This window comes from Antechinus flavipes, chromosome 2 (genome assembly GCF_016432865.1).
Source record: "Antechinus flavipes isolate AdamAnt ecotype Samford, QLD, Australia chromosome 2, AdamAnt_v2, whole genome shotgun sequence".
In the NCBI taxonomy this organism is placed as follows: domain Eukaryota; kingdom Metazoa; phylum Chordata; class Mammalia; order Dasyuromorphia; family Dasyuridae; genus Antechinus; species Antechinus flavipes.
In genome coordinates, this window is record NC_067399.1 from 684,236,041 (window position 1) to 684,257,569 (window position 21,529).

Genomic DNA, 21,529 nt, shown 5'->3' on the forward strand with positions numbered 1-21,529 from the left:
GAGGCAGTAGTCACCGACCCAGAGATCCCCTGCCCCCCACCTCTTCCTCGTGTCAAACAAGGGGTGACACTGAGGAGAGAGAGGCTGCAGGGGTGACATTGAGGAGAGAGGCTGCAGGGGTGGAATTGAGGAGAGACTGCAGGGGTGAAATTGAGGAGAGAAAGAGGCTGCAGGGGTGGAATTGAGAGAAAGGCTGCAGGGGTGAAATTGAAGAGAGAGGCTGCAGGGGTGAAATTGAGGAGAGAGGCTGCAGGGGTGGAATTGAGGAGAGAGGCTGCAGGGGTGGAATTGAGGAGAGACTGCAGGGGTGAAATTGAAGAGAGAGGCTGCAGGGGTGAAATTGAGAGAAAGGCTGCAGGGGTGAAATTGAGGAGAGAGGCTGCAGGGGTGAAATTGAGGAGAGAGGCTGCAGGGGTGAAATTGAGGAGAGAGGCTGCAGGGGTGAAATTGAGGAGAGAGGCTGCAGGGGTGAAATTGAGGAGAGGCTGCAGGGGTGGAATTGAGGAGAGGCTGCAGGGGTGAAATTGAGGAGAGAAAGAGGCTGCAGGGGTGAAATTGAGGAGAGAAAGAGGCTGCAGGGGTGGAATTGAGGAGAGGCTGAATGGGGTGAAATTGAGGAGAGAGGCTGCAGGGGTGAAATTGAGGAGAGAGGCTGCAGGGGTGAAATTGAGGAGAGAGGCTGCAGGGGTGAAATTGAGGAGAGAAAGAGGCTGCAGGGGTGGAATTGAGGAGAGGCTGCAGGGGTGATATTGGCAGTTTTTCCTGACCCTGAATGGGGGTGTTCGTGAGAGTAAGGAGTCCAAGTTGACAAGGAGGCTCCAAGGCTGGGGGACTGGGAGAAGCTGAGCCTCTTATGCTACTAAGAAGGGGTGTGGGGAAAGGGGAGGAGTCTGGGGCAAGATCTGGGGGCCTGTTTTGGGCCTGAAGCATTTGAGATGCTTGTGGGCCCCACACTTGGGACGTTCTGTCAGCTGATGTGGAATTGTGGTGGCTCTTTGGCCCCAGGGGATTTTCCCCTGAGTAACAAGGGGACATCCCTTTTTTTGCTCGGTGAGCCCCTTCTCCTCCCAGCTCTCTGGTCCTTGGCACCCTGAGGCCTCAGATGCCATCTCACCCTCGGCCTTCTTCTGGAGCATCTCTGTGTAGCTATGGCTCCTTCTCCCATTGGGAACCACCCGCAGAGGTCTCCACTTAGGGGAGGGCTGGGCCAGCCAATCTGCTTCTCCAAGTCTGCTCCCGACTTCCTCGTTCCCCCTTTGCCCTCCATTTTTTCAGCTCCCTTTGTGCACTCACCTGCTCTTTTGCTCTGGGGTATTTGTACCCCAGCCCTTAGCACAGTGCGCTGCCCACGGCGCAGCGCTGGGCTTGTTTCCTCGCTTTTTCTCTGATGGGACAGCAAGGGGAAGAGTATATCTAGGCCAGAACTTGGGGACCAATGAGGACAGCTGCTCTCAGTCGGAGGCAAGCTGAGGGAAAATGGAACATCTGCATATTTACCTTGGCATCTCCCCAGTAACTCTGCAGGTGCCCACAGACATACAGGCACACATCTGGCACGGTCATTGCCGAGCCCTCCCTCCAGTTTGAGGGATGTCAGCACCGGTGGGTGGGCTTCAAGACTCAGGCCCTTGGAAGTGGGTCTCAGCCTCTCTCTGAAATCTGGGTGAGTCTCCCCTCTCAGGTCAGAACTCTCAGGAGTGGACTTTGGGTCTGTCTCAGGTGGCTCCTGGACCCTCAGCCTCTCAGAGCACAGAGGTGGGCAGCGCGGCCCCCAAGTCTTCATCTTTGCAGGAAGCCCAGGGCCGAGGGAAGCCCATCCTCCCCACAGCCCTGGCCCATTCCCAGAGCTGCCCTTCCAGGGCCTGAGCAGCTGCAGTCTGCAAGTTCCCACCCAGAATCAATGGCAAGCGGCCCTGGACTCAAGTCAGTGAGAAGAAAGGGGTGGACTAGGCTGACTTTTTGGTCTCTTCTGAGTCTCCCTTCCAAGCTACAAGTCTCAGGGAAACATGGTTCCCTCTCCTCGATAGGCCCTCGGCCGCTTTGGGGCTCTGCGGGTGACAGGGCCTTGCACTCAGGTCACCTGAGAGATGGGGATGTCCCCGCCCGTCCCCGGACTCATGTCAGTGAAGGTGGACGCAGAAAAGGCCCCGGATCGTGAGCTGTGGGAGGGCAGGGACGGAGCTTGCCCAGTGCCCAGCATGTTGGGCTTAATGTTCACTGACTGAGCACGTGGCGCTGTGGCACCCTGTGATTGTGGCCTCACGTGGGCTGAGAGGACTCTGTTTTGGGGGCTCTGTCTGGTGCCCTCCCTCCCTCTCTAGCCAGACTGCAACAGCGGGCCCCCCTTATTTAACCCTTTGTGCCATAGACACAGAATAAGCAGCACAATGTCCTGAGAGAGAACCTTCGATGACCTAAAACGGGCCTTTATTTCTGGAGTGCTCAAAAACCCAGATTTCTTCCTGACTTGACCAGATGAAAAATGTCAAGAGTGGGGGGAGGTGTACAGAAGCCTGGGGGCCTCAGTCTGGCAAAGGCTCGGACACGACGGCCACCTTCCCTCTGTGCCCCGAGATCCCAGCCCGAGGCCCTCTGCTTTCCTCAAGGGCATCTTCACTGTGCACCCCTCCCTCCTCCCTCACCCTGACCCCACCCACCCTGGCCTGAGGGGACTGCCCCCTCAATCCTCAGACCCCCGTGCTAAGCATTGCAGCTGGGGCCACAGCAGGAGCACACCAGGGCCACACTGGGGGTTCAATGGCTGCATGAGCAGGGAGGGCAAGGGACAGAAGCCCCAAAGGCTGGCACCGGAGCCAGACCCTGTGGGCAGCTTGCGGAAGCAGAAGCAGCTGGTTCAGGGAAGGGGCCGGCCCTGCTGGTTCCAAGAAGGGAGAGGTGAAGATGGGACAGCTGGATCCCATAGCCCGGGGGCACGCGGACCCCTTTTCCCAGGCCGTCGTGGAGCCGCAGACCGGGCCTGGGCCTCTGGCCGTGACGTCGAGGCGGGCTCAGACGATGAAGAGGTTCGGAAGTCCGTAGAGCACAAAGTTGAAATTTGTCCGTGGTGGCACAAAAAGGAGCATGCTGGGGAGCGTCATGGTGCCGCGCTCCACGCCTTTTTCTGCAGAAACTCTGGGAAGCTCTTCTGCAAAGGGGGAAACGGGAAGCAGCCTCTGTTCAGTTTCGAAAATGCTCAGTCTCATGTCTCCCCCTCCCTCCGCTCTGCAGATGACCTGAAGGTCTCATTGGTGCCCAAAGGCCAAGTGGCTTCCAAGGGACCTTTCTCTTCAGTGACTTCTGGGGTGTAGTTCAAAGGAAAGGGGGCTCCTTGAGGAGCCCCCAGATTCCCATTTACCAAATTCTCGGGCTCAGGCTCTTTACGTGCCACGGAGGCAATGGCCATGCTTGGTGGATGTTTCAGGACCAGAGAAGCCAGACTAATTTTTTTTAATGGCAGATTGGGAGAAGGTACGGTCACAGGGGAAGCTTCCCACTCATCCTTTTTGATTTTGTTATTACTTTCCCCCTCTCACCCTTGGTTTTGTTATTATTACTTTTCCCCACTCACCTTTTTTATTTTGTTACTATTACTTTCCCCACTCACCTTTTTGATTTTGTTACTATTACTTTTCCCCACTCACCTTTTTTATTTTGTTACTATTACTTTTCCCCACTCACCTTTTTTATTTTGTTACTATTACTTTCCCCACTCAACCTTTTTAATTTTGTTATTACTTTTCCCCACTCACCTTTTTTTTTATTTTGTTACTATTACTTTCCCCACTCACCTTTTTTATTTTGTTACTATTACTTTCCCCACTCACCTTTTTTTATTTTGTTACTATTACTTTCCCCACTCAACCTTTTTAATTTTATTACTTTCCCCACTCACCTTTTTTATTTTGTTACTATTACTTTTTCCCACTCACCTTTTTGATCTTGTTACTTTTCCTCACTTGTTAGAATCCTTACAAAGTGTTAAGGCACTTATCTAATTTAGCATGGTACTTAGCAAGTTCTCTAGCTCACTAATGTATTTAAGTTCTCATTGGAGTTCACACTTTTGGGAAATTCACAAGACAGGATACAGTATGAGATTCACGAGTTACACCTCGCACAATCCCTCTCTCAGAGGAGGAGTCAACCTTTGAGTTCACATCTCTAAAAGAGCATATAAAAGGACGAGCCTCAGTCAGGAGGGAGATTCAGAGAGAGCTGGAGGCTGAAGCTGGCAGAGGCAAAGGACTAGCAACAAGAGCTTTTGAAGTCAAGGAAAACTAACCAGGCTATTTGGGAAGAGACAATAAAGGATCTGAACTTTTAACAGCTGGCTACATTTGAGGTGATTATTACTCAGAAGTGAAACCTTATAAGGCTGCCTCCTGAAAACCTCCCCGAGAAACCTGCTCCGAGAGAACGATCATATTTTAGAGAAAAGAAGAACACTATATTTTGGCGCCTGAACATGGGATTTGACAGGACCCTGATTTCAGTGGAAAAGCCTCTGATCCTGATCTCAGTGGAAAAGTCTCTTGACCCAGATATGAGGATGAGTACAACAAGCAACTTTGTTAAAGAGCTAAAGTAGAATTTCAGCTGAAATGGGGCAGAAGTTTAGAAAACAGCCTTCTGTTTCTCTTCAAGCAAAATGTTTAGAGAGCATTGTCAGGGTTATGAAAAGCCAAGGTTTGATTATAATTTGGGAGCAGATCACTGAACTTTTAGAAACTGTAAAGTACATATCTCCTTGGTTCTCTATGGAAAAAGAACTGGATCTAAATGAGTGGAAATTAGTAGGAGAGCAACTTTGTCAATTCTACCATAAAAATAGACCTGAGTCAATTTCTAAAGACACACTTAATACATATAATTGAATACAACTGGCCTTAGGAAATTATATGTGTTAGAAAAAGGAAAAAGAAGAAAGAGCAGGAGGGGGAAGTGCCAACTAAACTAGGTGAAAGGGATAAAGAATCCCAGTTAGATCATTCTCAATCCCCTGATCTACTTCCCTCAATTAACTCTTCATGGTAGAGAGAGAAGGAAGAGAGGGAGAGGCAGTAATGCAATCAGAACCACCTATTAAGGAGCCTGTGACAAGATTAGAAAAGGCATTAGTTAAGGCAAAAAATTTGGGACAGGATGTATCTGATTTTATAAATGCATACCCTGTGATTAAAGAGCTTGACTCTTCAGGTCAAAAAAGGAGAAGATACATTCCTTTTGATTTGAAAAAATTCAAGGATTTGAAAAAGGGTTTCACTTTTTATGGGGCTACATCATCTTATGTTAAGCTGTTACTAGATAATTTGTCTCATGAAATCTTAACCCTGAGTGATTGGAAATCCATAGCTAGAACATGTTTAGAACCTGGACAAAATTTATTGTGTCTTTTGGAGTATCATGAATTATGTAGGATTCAAGCCCAATGCAACAGGCAAAACAGGAGTTAATGTACAAATCACTTTTGACCAACTAGCCGGTGAAGGTCAGTATGGAGAGAATTCAGAACAGATTAATTACCCCACAACAGCTTATGAGCAGATCACAACTACGGCTACAAAAGCTTAGAATTCTCTCCCTGGACAGAAAGATGGAGGTAAAGTCTTCAAAAAAATAGAGCAAGGTCCCCATGAACCTTTTGCTGATTTTGTGGGACGTTTGCAAACAGCTGTCATAAGAACCATTGGAGATAATGCTGCCACAGAAATAATGAGGAGACATTTGGCTAAGGAAAATGCCAATGAGGTTTGCAAAAGAATTATATGGGGACTAGACAAAGATGCTCCTTTAGCGGAGATCATAAGACACTGTCCCACAGTGGGCATAAATGCTTATTATACCCAAACTATGATGAACATGGGAAGACAGGGTCCCTCTTGGCAAGAGACTTCTAAAGAAACTCGTCGATGTTGTCAGTGTGGAAAAGTTAGACATCTTAGAGCTCAGTGTAGATATGGAGATAGAATGAGAAGACAGGGTGAGAGAAAACCTAAAATCTCATGTCCAAAAAGCAACCGAGGCTTCCACTGGGCCTCGGACTGTAGATTGACCCAAGGAGATGAGAGGCAGGACCCAGCTCCAAGATATCAATCAAAAGATGGGTGGGGCATGATGGCAGCTGAGGTTACACCCAGATAGTCTTTAGCAGGTAGGACTCTGGTGTGATCAGCCTAAAAGTAATCACAAGGCAGAAAGAGATTACAACTGGGGAGAATACAGGCCTTTTACCCAACAGGGCAGTGTCCAGTGTAAACAGCTCCAATGTAATTGCCAGATGATGAGGAGAAATCCCCAAAGTGGTAAATAGAAGGGAATTAAATAGGTTAACTGCCTGGGAGAGAGGATTTGCTTGTGTTCCTACAGATAGAGAAGGAAACAGATGGAGAAGGAAACACATGGGTGGCAATGAGCACCTCGAGAGAGACAGGAAAGGAGAAAAACCTCAAAACAAAAGAGAAGATCTAAGAAACATCTGACACTGAAGAGCATGGCTGACCATGAGACTGTTAAAAGAACTTGAAAATCTTCAGGAATCATTGGATTTCCTAACACAAGATGAGACTCTTACAGTTCTTGAAAACCAGCAGGATTCCCTGAGATGAAAAATTGCTGATAAGACTATTGCAAGACTTCAAAGCTTGCAGGAATTATTGGATTCCTGGCACATGAACTAATGGACAATGGATTCCTTTTGGACTATTTCTAGGACTTATGGACATGTATAAATTCTCATGTTGATTCATGTTATTTGTTACATCACTACTAGTCTGTGTTATATTGCTATGTGCTTATGTAACTTATGTAATTATATGTAGTGCCTCCCATATTGATGGATTTATGTAAACCAGTTTCCAATGAGCCCTTTTAGAAACTTATCGGATTTGATTTCCCATTTCCTTTGGTATTTTCATCTCCCTTCCTGAGAAGTCAGGGAGGGTGTGACCACCTCCTTTTTATGGTGTTTTCACTTCTTTTTTAAGAGTCAGAGAAGGCACGATCACCTTCTTTTTTGGGATTTTCACCTCCTTGAGAAGTCAGGGAAGTCATGACCACCTTATAATCTAAAATCAAAAGAAAGCGGAGATGTTTCAGTATGGATTCAGTATGAGACTCACAAGTTACACCTCCCACAATCCCACTCTCAGAGGAGGAGTCAACCTTTGAGTTCACATCTCTAAAAGAGCATATAAAAGGACGAGCCTCAGTCAGGAGACAGTTGGGGAGATTCAGAGAGAGCTGGAGGCTGAAGCTGGCAGAGGCAAAGGACTAGCAACAAGAGCTCTTGGAACCCAGGAAAGCTAACCGGGCTATTTGGGAAGAGACTATAAAGGGTCTGTACTTTTAACTCGTGGCTGCATTTGAGGTGATTATTGATCTGAACTGAAACTAAGGCTGCCTCCAGAAACCTCCCCAGGAAACCTGCTCCCAGAGAAGGATCATATTTTAGAGACAAGAAGAACACTACACCCCCTCGCCCTTTTTGATTTTGTTACTATTACTCTTCCCCACTCACCCTTGGTTTTGTTACTATTACTCTTCCCTACTCACCTTTTTTGGACAGCTCACGCAAGTTGGCCTTCATGATGTGGAAGACGGCTTTCCCGATCGACTTCCCCAGCCTGATCATGCCTAAAGAATCATCAGGCCCATGAATGGCGAGCCAAGGGCTGGGAGCCCCCGGGAAAGGCAGAGGGGGGGGCCTGCCCGGCCCGCGGGCGTCTCACTCACTCTCACACAGGAGGTCCACCCTCCGGGCGTTGCAGAACAGGAAGGTGGGCCACTGGTTGCTCAGCACGCAGCGGACGCCCACCAGACTCAGCAGGATGATGGTGTCCACGGGCTTGTGCAGCAGGAGCTGGGAAGGCCTGAAAGAATGACAGCGTCCCCCAGAGTGGGAGGCAGGTGGGCGCAGCTCCTCTTCCTCGAGCCCCCCAGGACCCACCCAGTGAGATCCCCGGGGCTCCGGCTCCTGCTCTCGGAACAGCCAGGATCTGGGAGGGGACGGCTCTGAGACGTGCTCCAGCCCCCCTGCCAGCAGTCTGGCCTTTATCCTGCACCCAGAGGAGGCTGAGAGGGCACTCAGGGCAGGGCCACCGACTGGGAGCTGAACCCAGAGGGAGAATGGAACCTGGGGCCGAGGGCAGCTGGGAGGAGAAGGGCATGAGTGGGCACCATGGGGGGAGACTGGGCCGGTGGGGAAATTAGAGTCGTGATAACCGGGCCAGGAAATCCGGGGGGGGAGGGGCAAATGGCCGGGAGCTGGGTAGGGGCTCTGGCTTGCAGAGCACTGGTCACTCAGGCGACCTGGTCCAGGGTGGGGCAAGGGCCGGGCCATGCCCAGTCATCCGGCCTCGCAGCTGCCGAACAACCCGCTGTACACTCCCTCGGCCTCCTCAGACACAGCCTCCTCACCCTGGGCCTCCTCACCCTCATCCTGGTCGCCACCACTTTGGAGAGCTGAGTGCTTGCGCCCAGTCGTCCAGCAAGGTGGCCATCGCGTGCCCACTGCACACACCTGCAGCCCGCCCCCTCACCCCCCTCCCTGGCCCATCTCCTGAGCAACCTGCTCCAGCCTCCACGCTGGTCCAGCCCACTAGTGTCCCAGGCCTGTGAGGCTCTTCCTCCTCACCCTTGTGGGGTCCCCCCGTCTCCTCTGTGGGGCCTCTCCCGGCCCTCAGACGCCCGGTGCCCTCGGCCCATCCTGCCCCCCATTGGGACGCGCGCGTACAGCAGCAGAGGGGAGGGGGCCGGCCGGACCCGTACCTCTGGATTTCATCGAACTTGGCCCGCCTCTGGAGGCTGTAGGCCGTGTGCATCAAGTTCAGGAGGAACATTATCTGGCAATCTGAAACAGGCAGAACCCCGGCCTCTTCAGGGCTCCTTCCACGGCCGGCCCAGGACCACCATGGCCTCCATCTGGGGGCCTTGCTTTGGGGGCCTCCCTCTGGGGGCCTCACTCCGGGGGCCTCGCTCCAGATCTGTCGAAGGGCTTCTCTGAGCTTGCCCACCAGGAGCTCCTCAGGTGGAGGAAGAGGAGGAGGAAGGAGGAGGAAGGTGGGAAGGCTCCTGGCTGAGCTGGGATTTTGGACAGGGTTTCACTGACTGGCCAGGGAGCTCCATGAGCTGAGCCATGGCCTGGCTGGTCTTTGTGGCAGAGAGATGAGTCTGGCCCGGAGGGGGCAGGCCCTGGGGAAGCCCTGAGGGTCTGCAGCAGGGGGGCTGTGCCGGGGGGGGGGCAGGGGGAGGCAGAAGGTCTCTCAGCACCCCTTGGGACGGGGAGAGGAAGCAGCCAGGGAAGATCAGCCTCAGTGAGTGTCCCTGACTGACCAGTAGGGCTTAAGGGGCCCAGCCCGTCCAGCCCACTACATGGCCACTATATGCCCAGGTCAGTGTTCAGCCCTGCTGGGGCCGGGCTCAGGAAGCTCCTGGATCTGGGGCTGCTTCTGCATGGGGGGGGGAGGGAGCCAGAGGTTCACAGTCAGAAACACCTGCTGTTAGGGGCTGGGGGTGCAGGAGGGAGCAAAGACCGGGAAGCCTGAGGGGAGGAGGAACTGCAAGGAGAGCCAGAAAGATGGGCCCCGGGGGGGGGGTTCCAGCTTTGGCTGAGTGGGGGGATGGAAGCCAGGAACCAGTGAGGGGGCGGAAGTGGGGGCAGCCAGTGTAGACCGGCCACCCAGGGAAGGGGAGGGGACACCAGCCGGGGATCTCATGGTGCTCTAGCATCTGGACTGGCTTAGAGCATGAGGCATAAGGTGCTGAGTCCCATGCCCCGGGTTCTTCTCCCTCCCTCCCTTGATTTTTGCCCACCATTGCCCCTTCCTCCCTTGATATCCCTCCCTCCTGGTTCTTTGCCCCTTCCTTGCTCTCCCATCTCCACATGGTAGATCTGTCCCCCCACCTGGATGCTCCCCACGGTGGATCCCCCCTCCCCTTCTCTTCCTCTAGACCCTCCCCCCTTTCTGCTGGACGGTCCTTCCCCCTCCCCCTCCCCTCTGTCACCTTGCAGGTTCATGGTGATCAGACTATCGACAAGCACGTGAGACAGCAAGTTCTCCATCCCATAGAAGAAAAACCCGCTGCAGGAGCTCAAGCTCTGCTCCCAGTCTGCTTGGCTGGAGGAGGAGGAGGACCCCCGTCACAGGCACTGGGCACCCTCTCCCTCCCAGGGAGGTCTCACACTGGCGGCGGGGACCCCGTCTGCCCAGGGTCCTGACCTGGCCGCGGGGGCTGGGTCTGAACGCCCTGAAGCATTCCCTCCATGGAGGTCAGCCTTGATCGGCCCTGACAACCCTTCCCACAAAGCCATGTTCTGTGCTGACCTCTGACCCTCTGATGTGGGGCAGGGAATCCTGGGAGCTGACCCTCCCCCCACATAGCTGGTGCCCCAGTCCTGCTGCTGTGGCCCAAATACTGGGTGACTCTGGGAGGCTCCAGCCCCTTCTCCACTTCCCACAGGTCAGGAGCTGTCCCTTCCTGCTCCTGCTTCCCTGGAGAGCAGATCTCTGCTGGATCAGGGGCTCCTCCTTCTCTCTTTCCTCCTCCTCCTCCCTTCCTCCTTCTCCTCCCCCTCCCTTCCTCCTCCTCGTCCTCTTCCTCTTCCTCCTCCTCTTCCCTTCCTCCTCCTCCTCCTCCTCCTCCTCCTCCTCCTCCTCCCTTTCTCCTCCTTCCTTCCTCCTCCTCCTCCTCCTCCTCCCAGAAGGGGGCCTCCATCACTGAACCAATGCGCTCCCCGACAGATCCAAAAAGGATGGCGAGCGCCTGTCCCCCACCTCGGAAAGTTCTTCCTTCCCAGGAACCCAGACCAGCGGCCGGGGAAGGCGTCTCGGTACTTCTCCAGGATCTCGTGCACTTTGAAGATGGGCGTGAAGTTCTCTGCAATGAGACGTTTATCATGTGGGGGGAAAGCCCAGGAGCCGCGTGTGGGCCGAGTTCTAGGAGGCGGCATGCCGGCTGGGGGCAGCAATCCCTCTGCTGATTTTACAATCATTTTAGGATGACGTCATGATTTTTATCATTTACAGTGAGGTGACGGTGAATCTGAAAGGCTGCAGGTCTGATCTGGGAAGTGTCACATCCTAAGCTGCCCGTCTCCGTCCTTCAGCTGGGAGACAAGACTTGGGGAACATCGGTGCTGGCCTGGGGGGCTCTGCCCACGGCCACGAGCAGCCCCTCCCACCCACTGTCCCCCCTTCTCGGTGCACAGCTACAAGTCGGCCCAGGAAAGTGAACTGTGAAGGTCACCTGGGACGCTCACTGAGGCAAAGAAAAGGCAAGGGCACTTAGGCAGTAAGTAGAAGAGCTAGATTTGAACCCAGAATCTGCCACCGAGTCTCAGCCTGCCACCTTGGAGAACTCCAACACACACGTTAGCCTTTTCCCTGCAGAGGGCAAGCCCCCATGCCCAAGACTAGGAGGAAGAAGCCCAGTCTTGACCAGGGCACCCAGGAGTGCCATGGTGCCCAGAGTGCTAGGCCTGGGCGCAGGAAGTTCATTTCCATGAGCTCACATTTGGCCACAGACCCTTCCCAGCTGTGAGGCCCCGGGCAAGACCCTCACCCACAGACCCTTCCCAGCTGTGAGGCCCCGGCAAGACCCTCACCCACAGACCCTTCCCAGCTGTGAGGCCCCGGGCAAGACCCTCACCCACAGACCCTTCCCAGCTGTGAGGCCCCGGGCAAGACCCTCACCCACAGACCCTTCCCAGCTGTGAGGCCCCGGGCAAGACCCTCACCCACAGACCCTTCCCAGCTGTGAGGCCCCGGCAAGACCCTCACCCACAGACCCTTCCCAGCTGTGAGGCCCCGGGCAAGACCCTCACCCACAGACCCTTTCCAGCTGTACGGCCCTGGACAAGACCCTCACCCACAGACCCTTCCCAGCTGTGCAGCCAAGACTCTCACCCTGCTGGCCTAGGTTTCCTTATCTGTAAAATGAGCTGGAGAAGGAAGTGGCCAGCTCCTCCAGTGGATCTGCCCAGAAAACCCCAAACGGGGCTGGGAAGAGTGGGACAGGGCTGAAAAATGGCTCGCCAACCACGGAGCCTCAGCCTTGGCTGCCCGGCCAAAAGGCCACCTCAAGGTTTTAATCTCCGCCAGAGGGTCATTCATCTCCTCTCCGTCACTCAGCGCCACTGTCCGCCCGGGAGGACTAAGGACGGAGCGTCCGGCACGCTCTCCTCACCGCCGCCATCAATCACCCGCCGCAGAGAATCTTTCCAGTGCTGATAAAACCTGCCAATCCCGGCCCCATTTATCAAGGACACATGGGCAAGAAATGGGGCCTCTTCAATTTGCTTAATTGATGCCAGGCAATCGCTCAGAGGATGATCCAAGGTCCTGTCGGCGCTCTTTAAGATGAGTGACTGACATTTAAACGTCGAGCCCACACCGGGGCCTCCTGACTGGCTGAGGGACTCATGGAGCCCGGTCCCGTCCTAAGTCTGCCCTGGCATCGGGACGCAGCTTTACTGAGCTGGGCCGAGGCACCTCTGTGGTCACTGCTGGGGGGCAAACCCCCAGAGAGGTGGGAGCAGGACAGGGGCCGGCTCCGGACCGGGCCTGAGCTCGGCTCCAACATCGCCGCCGCCACCGATCCACAGCTTGAGCGAGAATTCAAATCCGGTGACCTCTCAGCTTTGTACTCTGGCATTCTAGTTACTATCACCTCCTGTTCAGGCTCGTCATTCATTCATTCATTCATTCACTCACTCATTCATTCCACCGTGAGCATGGCCTTGGGCCCTCTGGGCAGTGTCCAGCCCAAGGCCAGGTGCTGACACTGTGCAAGGTCTGGACTTCTGGGAGAGGCTGGCATCTGAGAGCTCAGCTATGCTTTTTGTGACCCAGGAAAATCTCATTCTCTGTGTTGTATCTCTTATTCCCCACACCCCTTTCTCTCTCTATTTCTGCCTCTCTCTTGTTCCCTCTCTTCATTTTATCTGAATCTCTGCCTCTTTGTGTCTGTTTCTCTGTCTCTCCCTCTCTTTTTCTGTCTCTCATTCTTTGTCTCTTGCTTGTCTCTTCCCTTTGTATCTGAATCTCTGTCTCTTCTCAGTCTCACTCTCTCCTTTCAGCCTCTGTCTCTCATTTCTCTCTTTCTGATGTCTCTGTCTCAGTCTCTCCTGACTGTCCCTCTGGGTTCTGTCTCGATCTCAGTCACTCTTACAGGTCCGACCTCATACATGATTGGGGAAATACTTAGACCAAACAGTCAGAACAAAGAGGGGCAAGAGCCGGTTTACCTATTTTGGATTTTGCTTCCTCAAACGGGTCCACGATATCTGGGGTTCCAGTTAAGGGAAACAGTGGCCGTGTGAGCGGCGGTCTCTGTCCAGTGGGCACGCGGCAAAAGGATACATTTTAAATTGATGGATTCCACAGGGATGCAGTTGGATGGCATGAGCCGGCTCGTCTGCAATCATAATAATTAGTTATGCTGGCACACACAGGGCACGTTAATGCTCCCTCTACCCTGCGCCCATGAGAACCGGGGCACCCACTGCCCGAGTGCAGAGCTCAAGACCACAGTCGGGACTGGAACAGGCTGAACTCTGATCTCGGTATGAAAATGTGCTTGGCTGCCTCTGCTTCTCTGGCCTTCGAAACAAGAGGCCAGAGGTCGGGTGCCTGGTGAAACATCTGCCCAGATGGGCTCAGGGGCCGCCCCTAGAGCCTCTGAGTTCACCTCCTCATCCCAAAAGCCTGCCCCCCTGTTCGGGCCCCTGAGCCGAGGGACCTTGAGGAGGCCATCTGCCAGAGATGGGAGGTTCAGCACCTTGGACAGGGCTGTCTGCAGGCGGATCCAGCAGCCGCTACTGTGGGTCCTTCAGCTCTGAACCCCTTAGCAACGAGAGCCCCGTCCCCAGGCTCATCTGCCCCCCTCCTCATAACCCCGCCCTCAGGCTCATCTGTCCCTCCCCAGAGCCCCTTGTTTCTCACCCTCTTGCTGTACTTTTTAGTTTTAGTCTTGCCACCTTTACCCTCTTTCTTGGTAACTTCTGTGGAGAAAAAACATCAAATGGGGAAGGGCCATAAGTCTGAGACTTGAGCAGCTGAGTGGAGGGATAGGGATTCGCGCCCCCGGAAGGGGTTGGCAGAGCAAAGACTGGCCCAAAGCTGGTGACCTCTGACAGCCAGGATTGGAAGGAGCCTCGGGATTCATCTCTCTAGCCCACGTGGTCCAGGAATTCCCTGCAGGACACCCCTGACAAATGGTCATCCAGGCTGGGAAGGAGAATGTCCAGGGAAGGGGACTCCCTTCCCCAGCAGACTCCCTGGAGGCAGCCTGGGCCGCGAGGGGCCACCTCTGCAAGTAAGGGAGGCTTTCCTGCTGTCGGGCTCCATCTGCTTCTGGGAGCCCATCTCCCAGCACCCCTGCTGCTGCCCTCTCCTCTGGAGTCGGGAATGGTGAGGGTGGACATTGAAGGCTCTCACAGGGACCAGTGTCCTGTAGGACAGAAGCCCTTCCAATGACCCCAGGCAGGGATGGGCATTCCCAGCCTGGTCCAGATCAAGCTAGGTAACGCCTGAACCACCCTGCCCTGCTTGCAAACAGCTGCTCAGGAAAGAACTTCAAGCTGTGTAGAATGGGAATCTGGGCTTGAAATGTCACCTTTAGCTCTGGGGGCGTGGCTGGGGTCTCTTCCCCTTCTCTCAGGAGGAGCATGAGGGAACTGGAGACAACAAGGCCCTTGCCAGCCATGACTATGACTCTAGGACAGGTCAGACCCAGACTTAGAGGTAACTGTCTTCCTCCCCAGGAGGCCGTTTCCTTGCTTGCCTCTGTATATTAATGAGCACAACAGGGGAGGACACCTCCTTCCCAGCCCCTTTCCTTTTTCCCCAGTCCAAGTGGGTCTCATAGATATAATTCTCTGTACTGAACCCTTCAGCAGAGCCTCGAGGATAGAGTCAGGGCCCCACTGGGCATCCTGGAGCAGAGAGCAGAAGGGAAGGTCACTGACCCAGGAAGCCTTCTGTAGCCCTCCAGCATCAGACCTCACCTACAGGGCTGCGGGGAGGGCATTCCCTTTTGGGACAGCTCAGCCCTTTGCTTCTGGAGCTGTGCCAAGGCCTGCTCTCTCCCCATGGGACCAGGGAATCAAGGGCCTTGTGGATTCTGATCATCCAGCCCCCATAATGCCCTTGAGGGCAGGGCAGGACGATGGTGTAATGGACTCAAGAGGGCCCTGTCCCCAGGAGCTTCTATTCTCCCAGGCAGTCTGTCTTGGCTGCATCATTCTCTGGTAGAGACATGGATTCCTGGAGCTCAGCCAGTGCCCAGGAGGCTTCCTCAATGAATTCATTTTATTTGGGGTCTGCAAGGTGTCCTATAGATAGCTTTCTCATTTTAAAAACTGCCTTCTATACCTTTTGACCACTGGGGAATTGGCCACTAGAGACTCACGTTCTCATAGATTTTGCTGGTTCTCTATATATTTGTGACATGAGGCCTTTATCTGAGAAACTGTGTATAAAATTTCCCCCTAGTTTTCTGCTTTCCTTCTAATCTTGGCTACAATGGTTTTATTTGTATAAAAACTTTTAAATTTAATATAATTAAAATTATCCATGTTACATCTGACACTGTTCCCTATTTCTTACTTATTCATAAATTCTATCCATATATCTTATATGTTCCATGTTCTTTTCACTTACTTATGTATCTCCCCTTATATCTGGATCATGGATCTATTTTGATCTGATCTTAGTTTCAAATACTCATTATGACTGTATTAGATATTACATTCTGTTATGATCATATATTACTACATTATATATTATAGATATAATATTTAAGACATTTTCCTATATTATGACAAAAAATGCTATTCATCTCCAGAGAAAGAACTGATAGTCTGAATGCAGATCAAAGCATACTTCTTCATAACATTATTTTAAAATTTTTGTCTCTATTTTCTTTTACATGACTAACATGGAAATATGTTTTGTATGACTGCACATGTATAAACTATAACAAATTGCTTGCCTTCTTAATGGGACAGGAGAAGGGAAGGATGGAGGGAGAGCATTTGGAACTCAATTTTTTAAATGTGAAAAATAGTTTTTGAAAAGCACTGGAAACAGAAGAAAGGGAGAGGTAGAATGGGAGAAATTATTTCACATGAAGAGGTGAAAAAATTACAATGGAGCAGAAGGATGAGTGGTGGGCATCATTTGAACCTAATTCTCAGAGAAATCATCTCAGAAAGGAAAGAATGTACACAACCAGTTGGGTATAGAAATCTATTTTATCCTACAGAGAAACAGGAGAACAGAGAATTGAATAAAGGCACGGGACAGGGAGAAAACACTGGTGAAGAGTAAAAAGGTGAAAGGAGAGAGAAGAATAAACAGAAAAAATTAGGTTGGAGGGAAAATACACAGAAATCATAAACATGAATGTGAATGGGATGAACTCTCCCATAAAATAGAAGTGGATAACAGTGGATTTAAAACCAGAATCCCACAGTAGGTTGTTTATAAGAAACAGAGACACACACAAGAGATTAGAGGTTAAAAAGTGATTTACAAGAAACACACATGAAACAGAAACACAGCGTCAGGGGCTGAAACAGAATCTATTATGCTTCAGGATAAGGTAAAAAAAGCATGAATAGAAATCATGATCTTAGATCAAAAATACATCTAATTAAGAGATAAGGAAGGAAACTACATTTTGACAAAAGGTACCAGAGACAATGAAGTAATGTAAGCACTAAATATATATATATATATATAATATATATATATATTTATATATATATTTATATATATATATTATATTATAATAATATATATATATATATATACACACACACACACATCAGGTGATAGCATTCATATTCTTAGAGAAGTTAAGTGAGTTATAAGCGGGAACAGCAAAACTATACTAGTGGAGACTTTCCTATATGAAAACTAGATAAACCTTATGGGTTTCTTCCCAGAGTGCTCTCTGGCCTTAAGAGCTTCAAGGGAGGTGTGAATTCACAAAGTTACACAGTTAATGCCAGGTCCAGCTTCCCTGGGCAGGAAGGGGTCAGCACATGAGGAGTGCAGAAGTAGGGGGCCAGAGACTCTACTGAATGTGGGCACTTGCAGGAGTGAGGAGCTCTTGGTTTGGAGTTCCAGGTCAGAGGGAAGAGCTGTTGTGAAGGCAGAGACCCCATTCCCTTACTGCATGATTAAAGGTGCTTATACTAATGCTTTTTATTTAAAAAAAATGAAGCAGCAAAGGAGAACAAACCCAACCACAGAAAGTTACTATGGGAATTGGGAAAACTGGGGTTCATCTTCAGCAGAGTACAGTGAAGTAAAAAAAAGGCTTCTTCTACCCTAAAGAGTGATGCTAAATGGCTTTTTGCTCAGAAATTATAGAACTCAAAAAATGTGTAAAAATCATGAGAGATACTGAGGAAAAACTAAGAAGTAAAAGATCCACCCAAGAAAAACAGAAGATTATGAAAAAAAGTTAATCAACTAGAAAAGGAAATACAGAGTCAGGAGGGTTAAAGACAAAAATAACCATGGAAATTAGAATTGGCAAGGGAAAATCAGTGAAGCTATAAGAGATCAAGAAATAACAAAACAGAATATGAAGAATGAAAAAATTGGGGCAGCTACATGGTGCAATGGATAGAGTACCAACCCTGAAGTCAGGAGGACCCGAGTTCAAATTTGACCTCAGACACTTAATACTTCCTACTTGGCCTGCCTGGGCAAATAACCTAATTGCTTCAGCAAAAAGAAAAAAAATAGGACAGAATGTGAAATATCTTATAAGAAAATAGATCAAGAAGAAAAATATAGAGTAAATGAGCTGTCTGAAAACTTTGATAAAAAAAGAACCTAAACACAATAATGCAAGAAATAATCAAAGAAATTTTCCTGGAGTAGTAAGTAGAACATGAGAGAAAAATGGAAACAGAAAAAAAACCACTGATCATCATCTCAAAGAGAGCCTTTGTTGAAAACACATAGGAATGTTCTTGCCAAATTTTGAAAATTCCAGATCAAAGAAAAATTTTGCAAGAAACAAGAAAAAAATTCAAATACATTGGAGCTACAATTAGGGTGCACAGAATTTTTCATCAACCACGATAAAAGAACACAGGTTCTGGAATCATGTACACCAGCAATCAAAAGGACGAGGCTTGTGATCAAAAATATATCCAGCAAAATTATCTGCAATACTGAATGAAAAAATGGACATTAAACAAATTTGCAGATATTTCAGACTTTTCTTTCAACCAAACCAGAACTCAATCGAAAATTTAACATGTAAGAGCCAATATCAAAGCTCAATTTCAAAGAACTTTTAAAACATGGACAAATTGTTCATGTCCTTTAAATGGAAATATATACCATATGTTTAAGATTGAGATCAGCAATTATGTAGCTCAAAAAAAAATGGGGGCAGAATGGAGTGTGGTCTGACTTTAAAAATGAAAAACTGTGAATGATCTAGCTCTTCTTAGGAATACAATGATTCCAAGACATTTCCAGAGAACAAATGATGAATGAAACATACTCTCCCCACCTCCAAAGAAAGAAATGATATTGACTGAATACAGACAGAAGCATACTATTTTTCTACTTTTTTCTTCCTTTTTTTAAAATTCGAATCATTTTGTAGAAAATTACTAATATGGAGTTCCAGGGAGAGAGCCAGATGGTGGAGTAAAGTCAGGAAGCTGCTTAAGGCTTAAGATTTCCCTCGAAAACCACATGAAACCGAACCTCTGGATAGAATCTGACAGAATGAAACTATTCTCCAGCTCAAGATAGACTGAAAAACATATTTTAATATATTTTACATGTATTGGTCAACCTGCCATCTCAGGAAGGGAGTGAGGGGAAGGAGGGGAAAAGTTGGAACAAAAGATTTTGCAATGATCAATGCTGAAAAATTACCCATGCATATATCTTGTAAATAAAAAGCTATAATAATAAAAAAAACACAACTATTTAAACTGAGGAAAAACTAAGAAGTAAACAAATAAGATTGATCCAAGAAAAACAGAAGATTATGAAAAAAAACTAATCAACTGGAAAAGGAAATAAAGACTTACAAAAGATAACTGATGAAAATCAACATCAAAACCTAGAGAGGGCAACTGGAAGCTAATGACTCTGAGACAGCAAGAATCAAACTAAGAAGAATGAAGAAATGGAAGAACATGCGAAATACCGCATTGGCAAAACAGCCGACCTGGAAAACAGATCCAGAAGACCTTTTCCAGGAGACTGAGTTTAAAAATGATTGGCCTGCCTGAAGGCCCTGATGGGAAAAAGAGCCTGAATAGCATTCTGCAAGAGCTCATTAAGGAAAACTGCCCCCAATATTCTACAAACAGAGATGGGTACTCATTGAAAGAATCCACGGAGCACCTTCAGAAAGAGATCCCACAAGGAAACCCCCAAGGAAGCTATTTGTTCGGTAGTTTGGGCACCCCTAGTGACTGGCACATTTTTCTTATTTAGTCGTCTGTGACTCCTCATGCCCTCATTGGCATTTTCTTGGCAAAGACACTGGAATGGTTCTTTCTCTGTTTATTGTACAGTTGAGGAAACTGAGGCAAACAGGAGTAAGTAACTTGCCCAGGGTCACAAAGCTAGGGTATGAGTCTGCATTTGAACTCAGGTCATTCTGACTCCAAGCCTGGACCTCTCTGTACCATGACTCTGGAGCTGGAGGTAGTTAATAAAACAGCCCCAGCATTGCCCGAGGAACCGGAGGGTGCTCAGGCCTTGGGCTCCTGACTCAGGATCTGTCCTAAAGCCAAGGTTGGCCTGGGGTTTGCTGATCTTCCCCCCCCCCCTTTTTTTTGAAAACCTGGGAAACGTTAGAGATGGAGACCCCTCCCCCCTCTCTGAAATGCCCAAAGGATGCAGGAGTTGGAAGTTCGGGGAGGGGGCGGGGCTCCCACCACCTGTCTCTTCCTTGCGGAGGTGGAGGCGATTGGCCAGCATCTGCAGAGAGAGGTCCCGGGACACGGAGCCGATGGTCCCTTCTTCCCAGCCTGGGATCGCTTCCAGGGGAAACTCCAGGAGCATCCGGTCGGCGATGAGGATCAGGTACTCGGGCACTTCCACCTGAGGGCTGGGGGGCTCTGAGAAGACACGGGCTGGCTACCCAGAGCCTGGAGAACCCAAGGGCCTGGGCCCGGGCCCCAGGGCCTTCCTAGGGGGCAGCATGGGAGCCAGAAGACTCAGCCCCCTGGGGACCATCCAGGCAAAATCTGCCTTTCTCCTCATAAAGGAACTGAGGAGGGAAATGGGCCAGCCCTCGGGAATCTTGGCCAAGCACAGGGGCCTGAAGGGGAGACTGACAAAGGGCCCCGCGGGGCCCTGCTGCGTCTGCACCCTCGGATGCTGCTCACTATCCGGGGCCTTGGGCTGCGGGGAGGGGGAGCGAACAATCCCACCCTTTACCCGTTTCCTTCCTCCTACGGAAAATCATTTTCCCCCAGTTCTGGGACAGCCAGTTCCCTCCCACCAGTCCTCGAGGCCTCCCTTTAGAATCCTCCTCTGCAGCTCACCCCTAGCATCTGACTTCTGGGATGGAAAGCCAGGGAAACTTTGTGCAAAGAACTTTCTCCAGGGAGCTAAACCAGAAGGGCCGGGCCCCTAGTGGGCAGTCCCCATTCTCTGCCTCCTGTCTCACAGGCACACATCAAAGGTGGGGGGCAGATCTTCCTTAGGGATGGCTGGAAGAATCCTGGAGCCCCCCCCTCCCCAAATCTCTTGACCAGTGGAGTTCAGTGTCTGAAATTCAGTGGAGACGCCAAGCCCAACACAGGAGAGCATCCACGAAGGGGTTACATAAATTATATAAAGTGACTCCCCCCATTTCCCCTTCTTTCTGTCCTCTCCCCCTTTTCCCTTTTTGCTTAAAAAGAATAAAACAAGGTAGCCCTAGACAGAGAGCAGCATTCCACTAACAAAGTCAGCATTCAGGGCCCCCCGAAGAGCTGGCAGTGAACCCCCTCGGTCCCATCTCCCCCTACTTCTAATTCAGTTTATGGTCAGGGGACGAGGCTGGGCCTTCTCTTCCCGAGCATCCCCAGCGGCAGCTCCCAGATCTGAGTAACTGCAGACTTGGGGGTGTCCCGCCTCCGGGGAAAGGTCACAGGGGCTGGACGTGGATGAAAGGGAGGGGGGACTATTTGACTGACTCAACTTCATCAACAAGAACTGGTTTTTTAAAAATGCAAAACAGAGCAGAGAGCGGACGGCTGCTCCCGGAGAATGTTCCATTTTAGAGAAGAATATTACAAGTCCGGCTCGTGGCTGAGCCGTGGCCGCCCACGTCCCCCAGACTCCATCTGCCCAGATGTCCACCTTACCTTGTGATGTTGAGGGAGACTTCAGATCCTTTTCTTTTGTCTTCTTTATCACTTCAGTTGGGATTCTAAAACCAAGGCACGTTGTGATGACGTGTGTTAGACAAGGAAAGCTTTCCGTAAGCACGTCTCACAAAAGGACAATGAGCAGTGTCTGGTGCCCGTACTCTGAAGGATCCTTCA

The 21,529-nt window shown here is 50.4% G+C and overlaps 1 protein-coding gene across 1 annotated transcript in view; it reads right to left on the reverse strand.

Moving 5' to 3' along the window:
• Positions 1–2,405: 2,405 nt before the first annotated feature.
• The window catches only part of CFAP46 (cilia and flagella associated protein 46), a 123,098-nt gene continuing 103,974 nt past the window's right edge, over positions 2,406–21,529 (reverse strand). Inside the window, exons 50-61 of the mRNA XM_051973884.1 lie at positions 21,350–21,414; positions 19,934–20,113; positions 13,941–13,999; positions 13,359–13,413; positions 13,244–13,282; positions 10,773–10,875; positions 10,003–10,115; positions 8,767–8,848; positions 7,732–7,868; positions 7,552–7,632; positions 7,005–7,064; positions 2,406–3,145 (exon numbers count right to left, since the gene is read on the reverse strand). Coding sequence (XP_051829844.1) covers positions 3,009–3,145; positions 7,005–7,064; positions 7,552–7,632; positions 7,732–7,868; positions 8,767–8,848; positions 10,003–10,115; positions 10,773–10,875; positions 13,244–13,282; positions 13,359–13,413; positions 13,941–13,999; positions 19,934–20,113; positions 21,350–21,414 — 1,111 coding nt within the window. The 3' untranslated portion in view covers positions 2,406–3,008. The remainder of the gene's footprint in view (positions 3,146–7,004; positions 7,065–7,551; positions 7,633–7,731; positions 7,869–8,766; positions 8,849–10,002; positions 10,116–10,772; positions 10,876–13,243; positions 13,283–13,358; positions 13,414–13,940; positions 14,000–19,933; positions 20,114–21,349; positions 21,415–21,529) is intronic.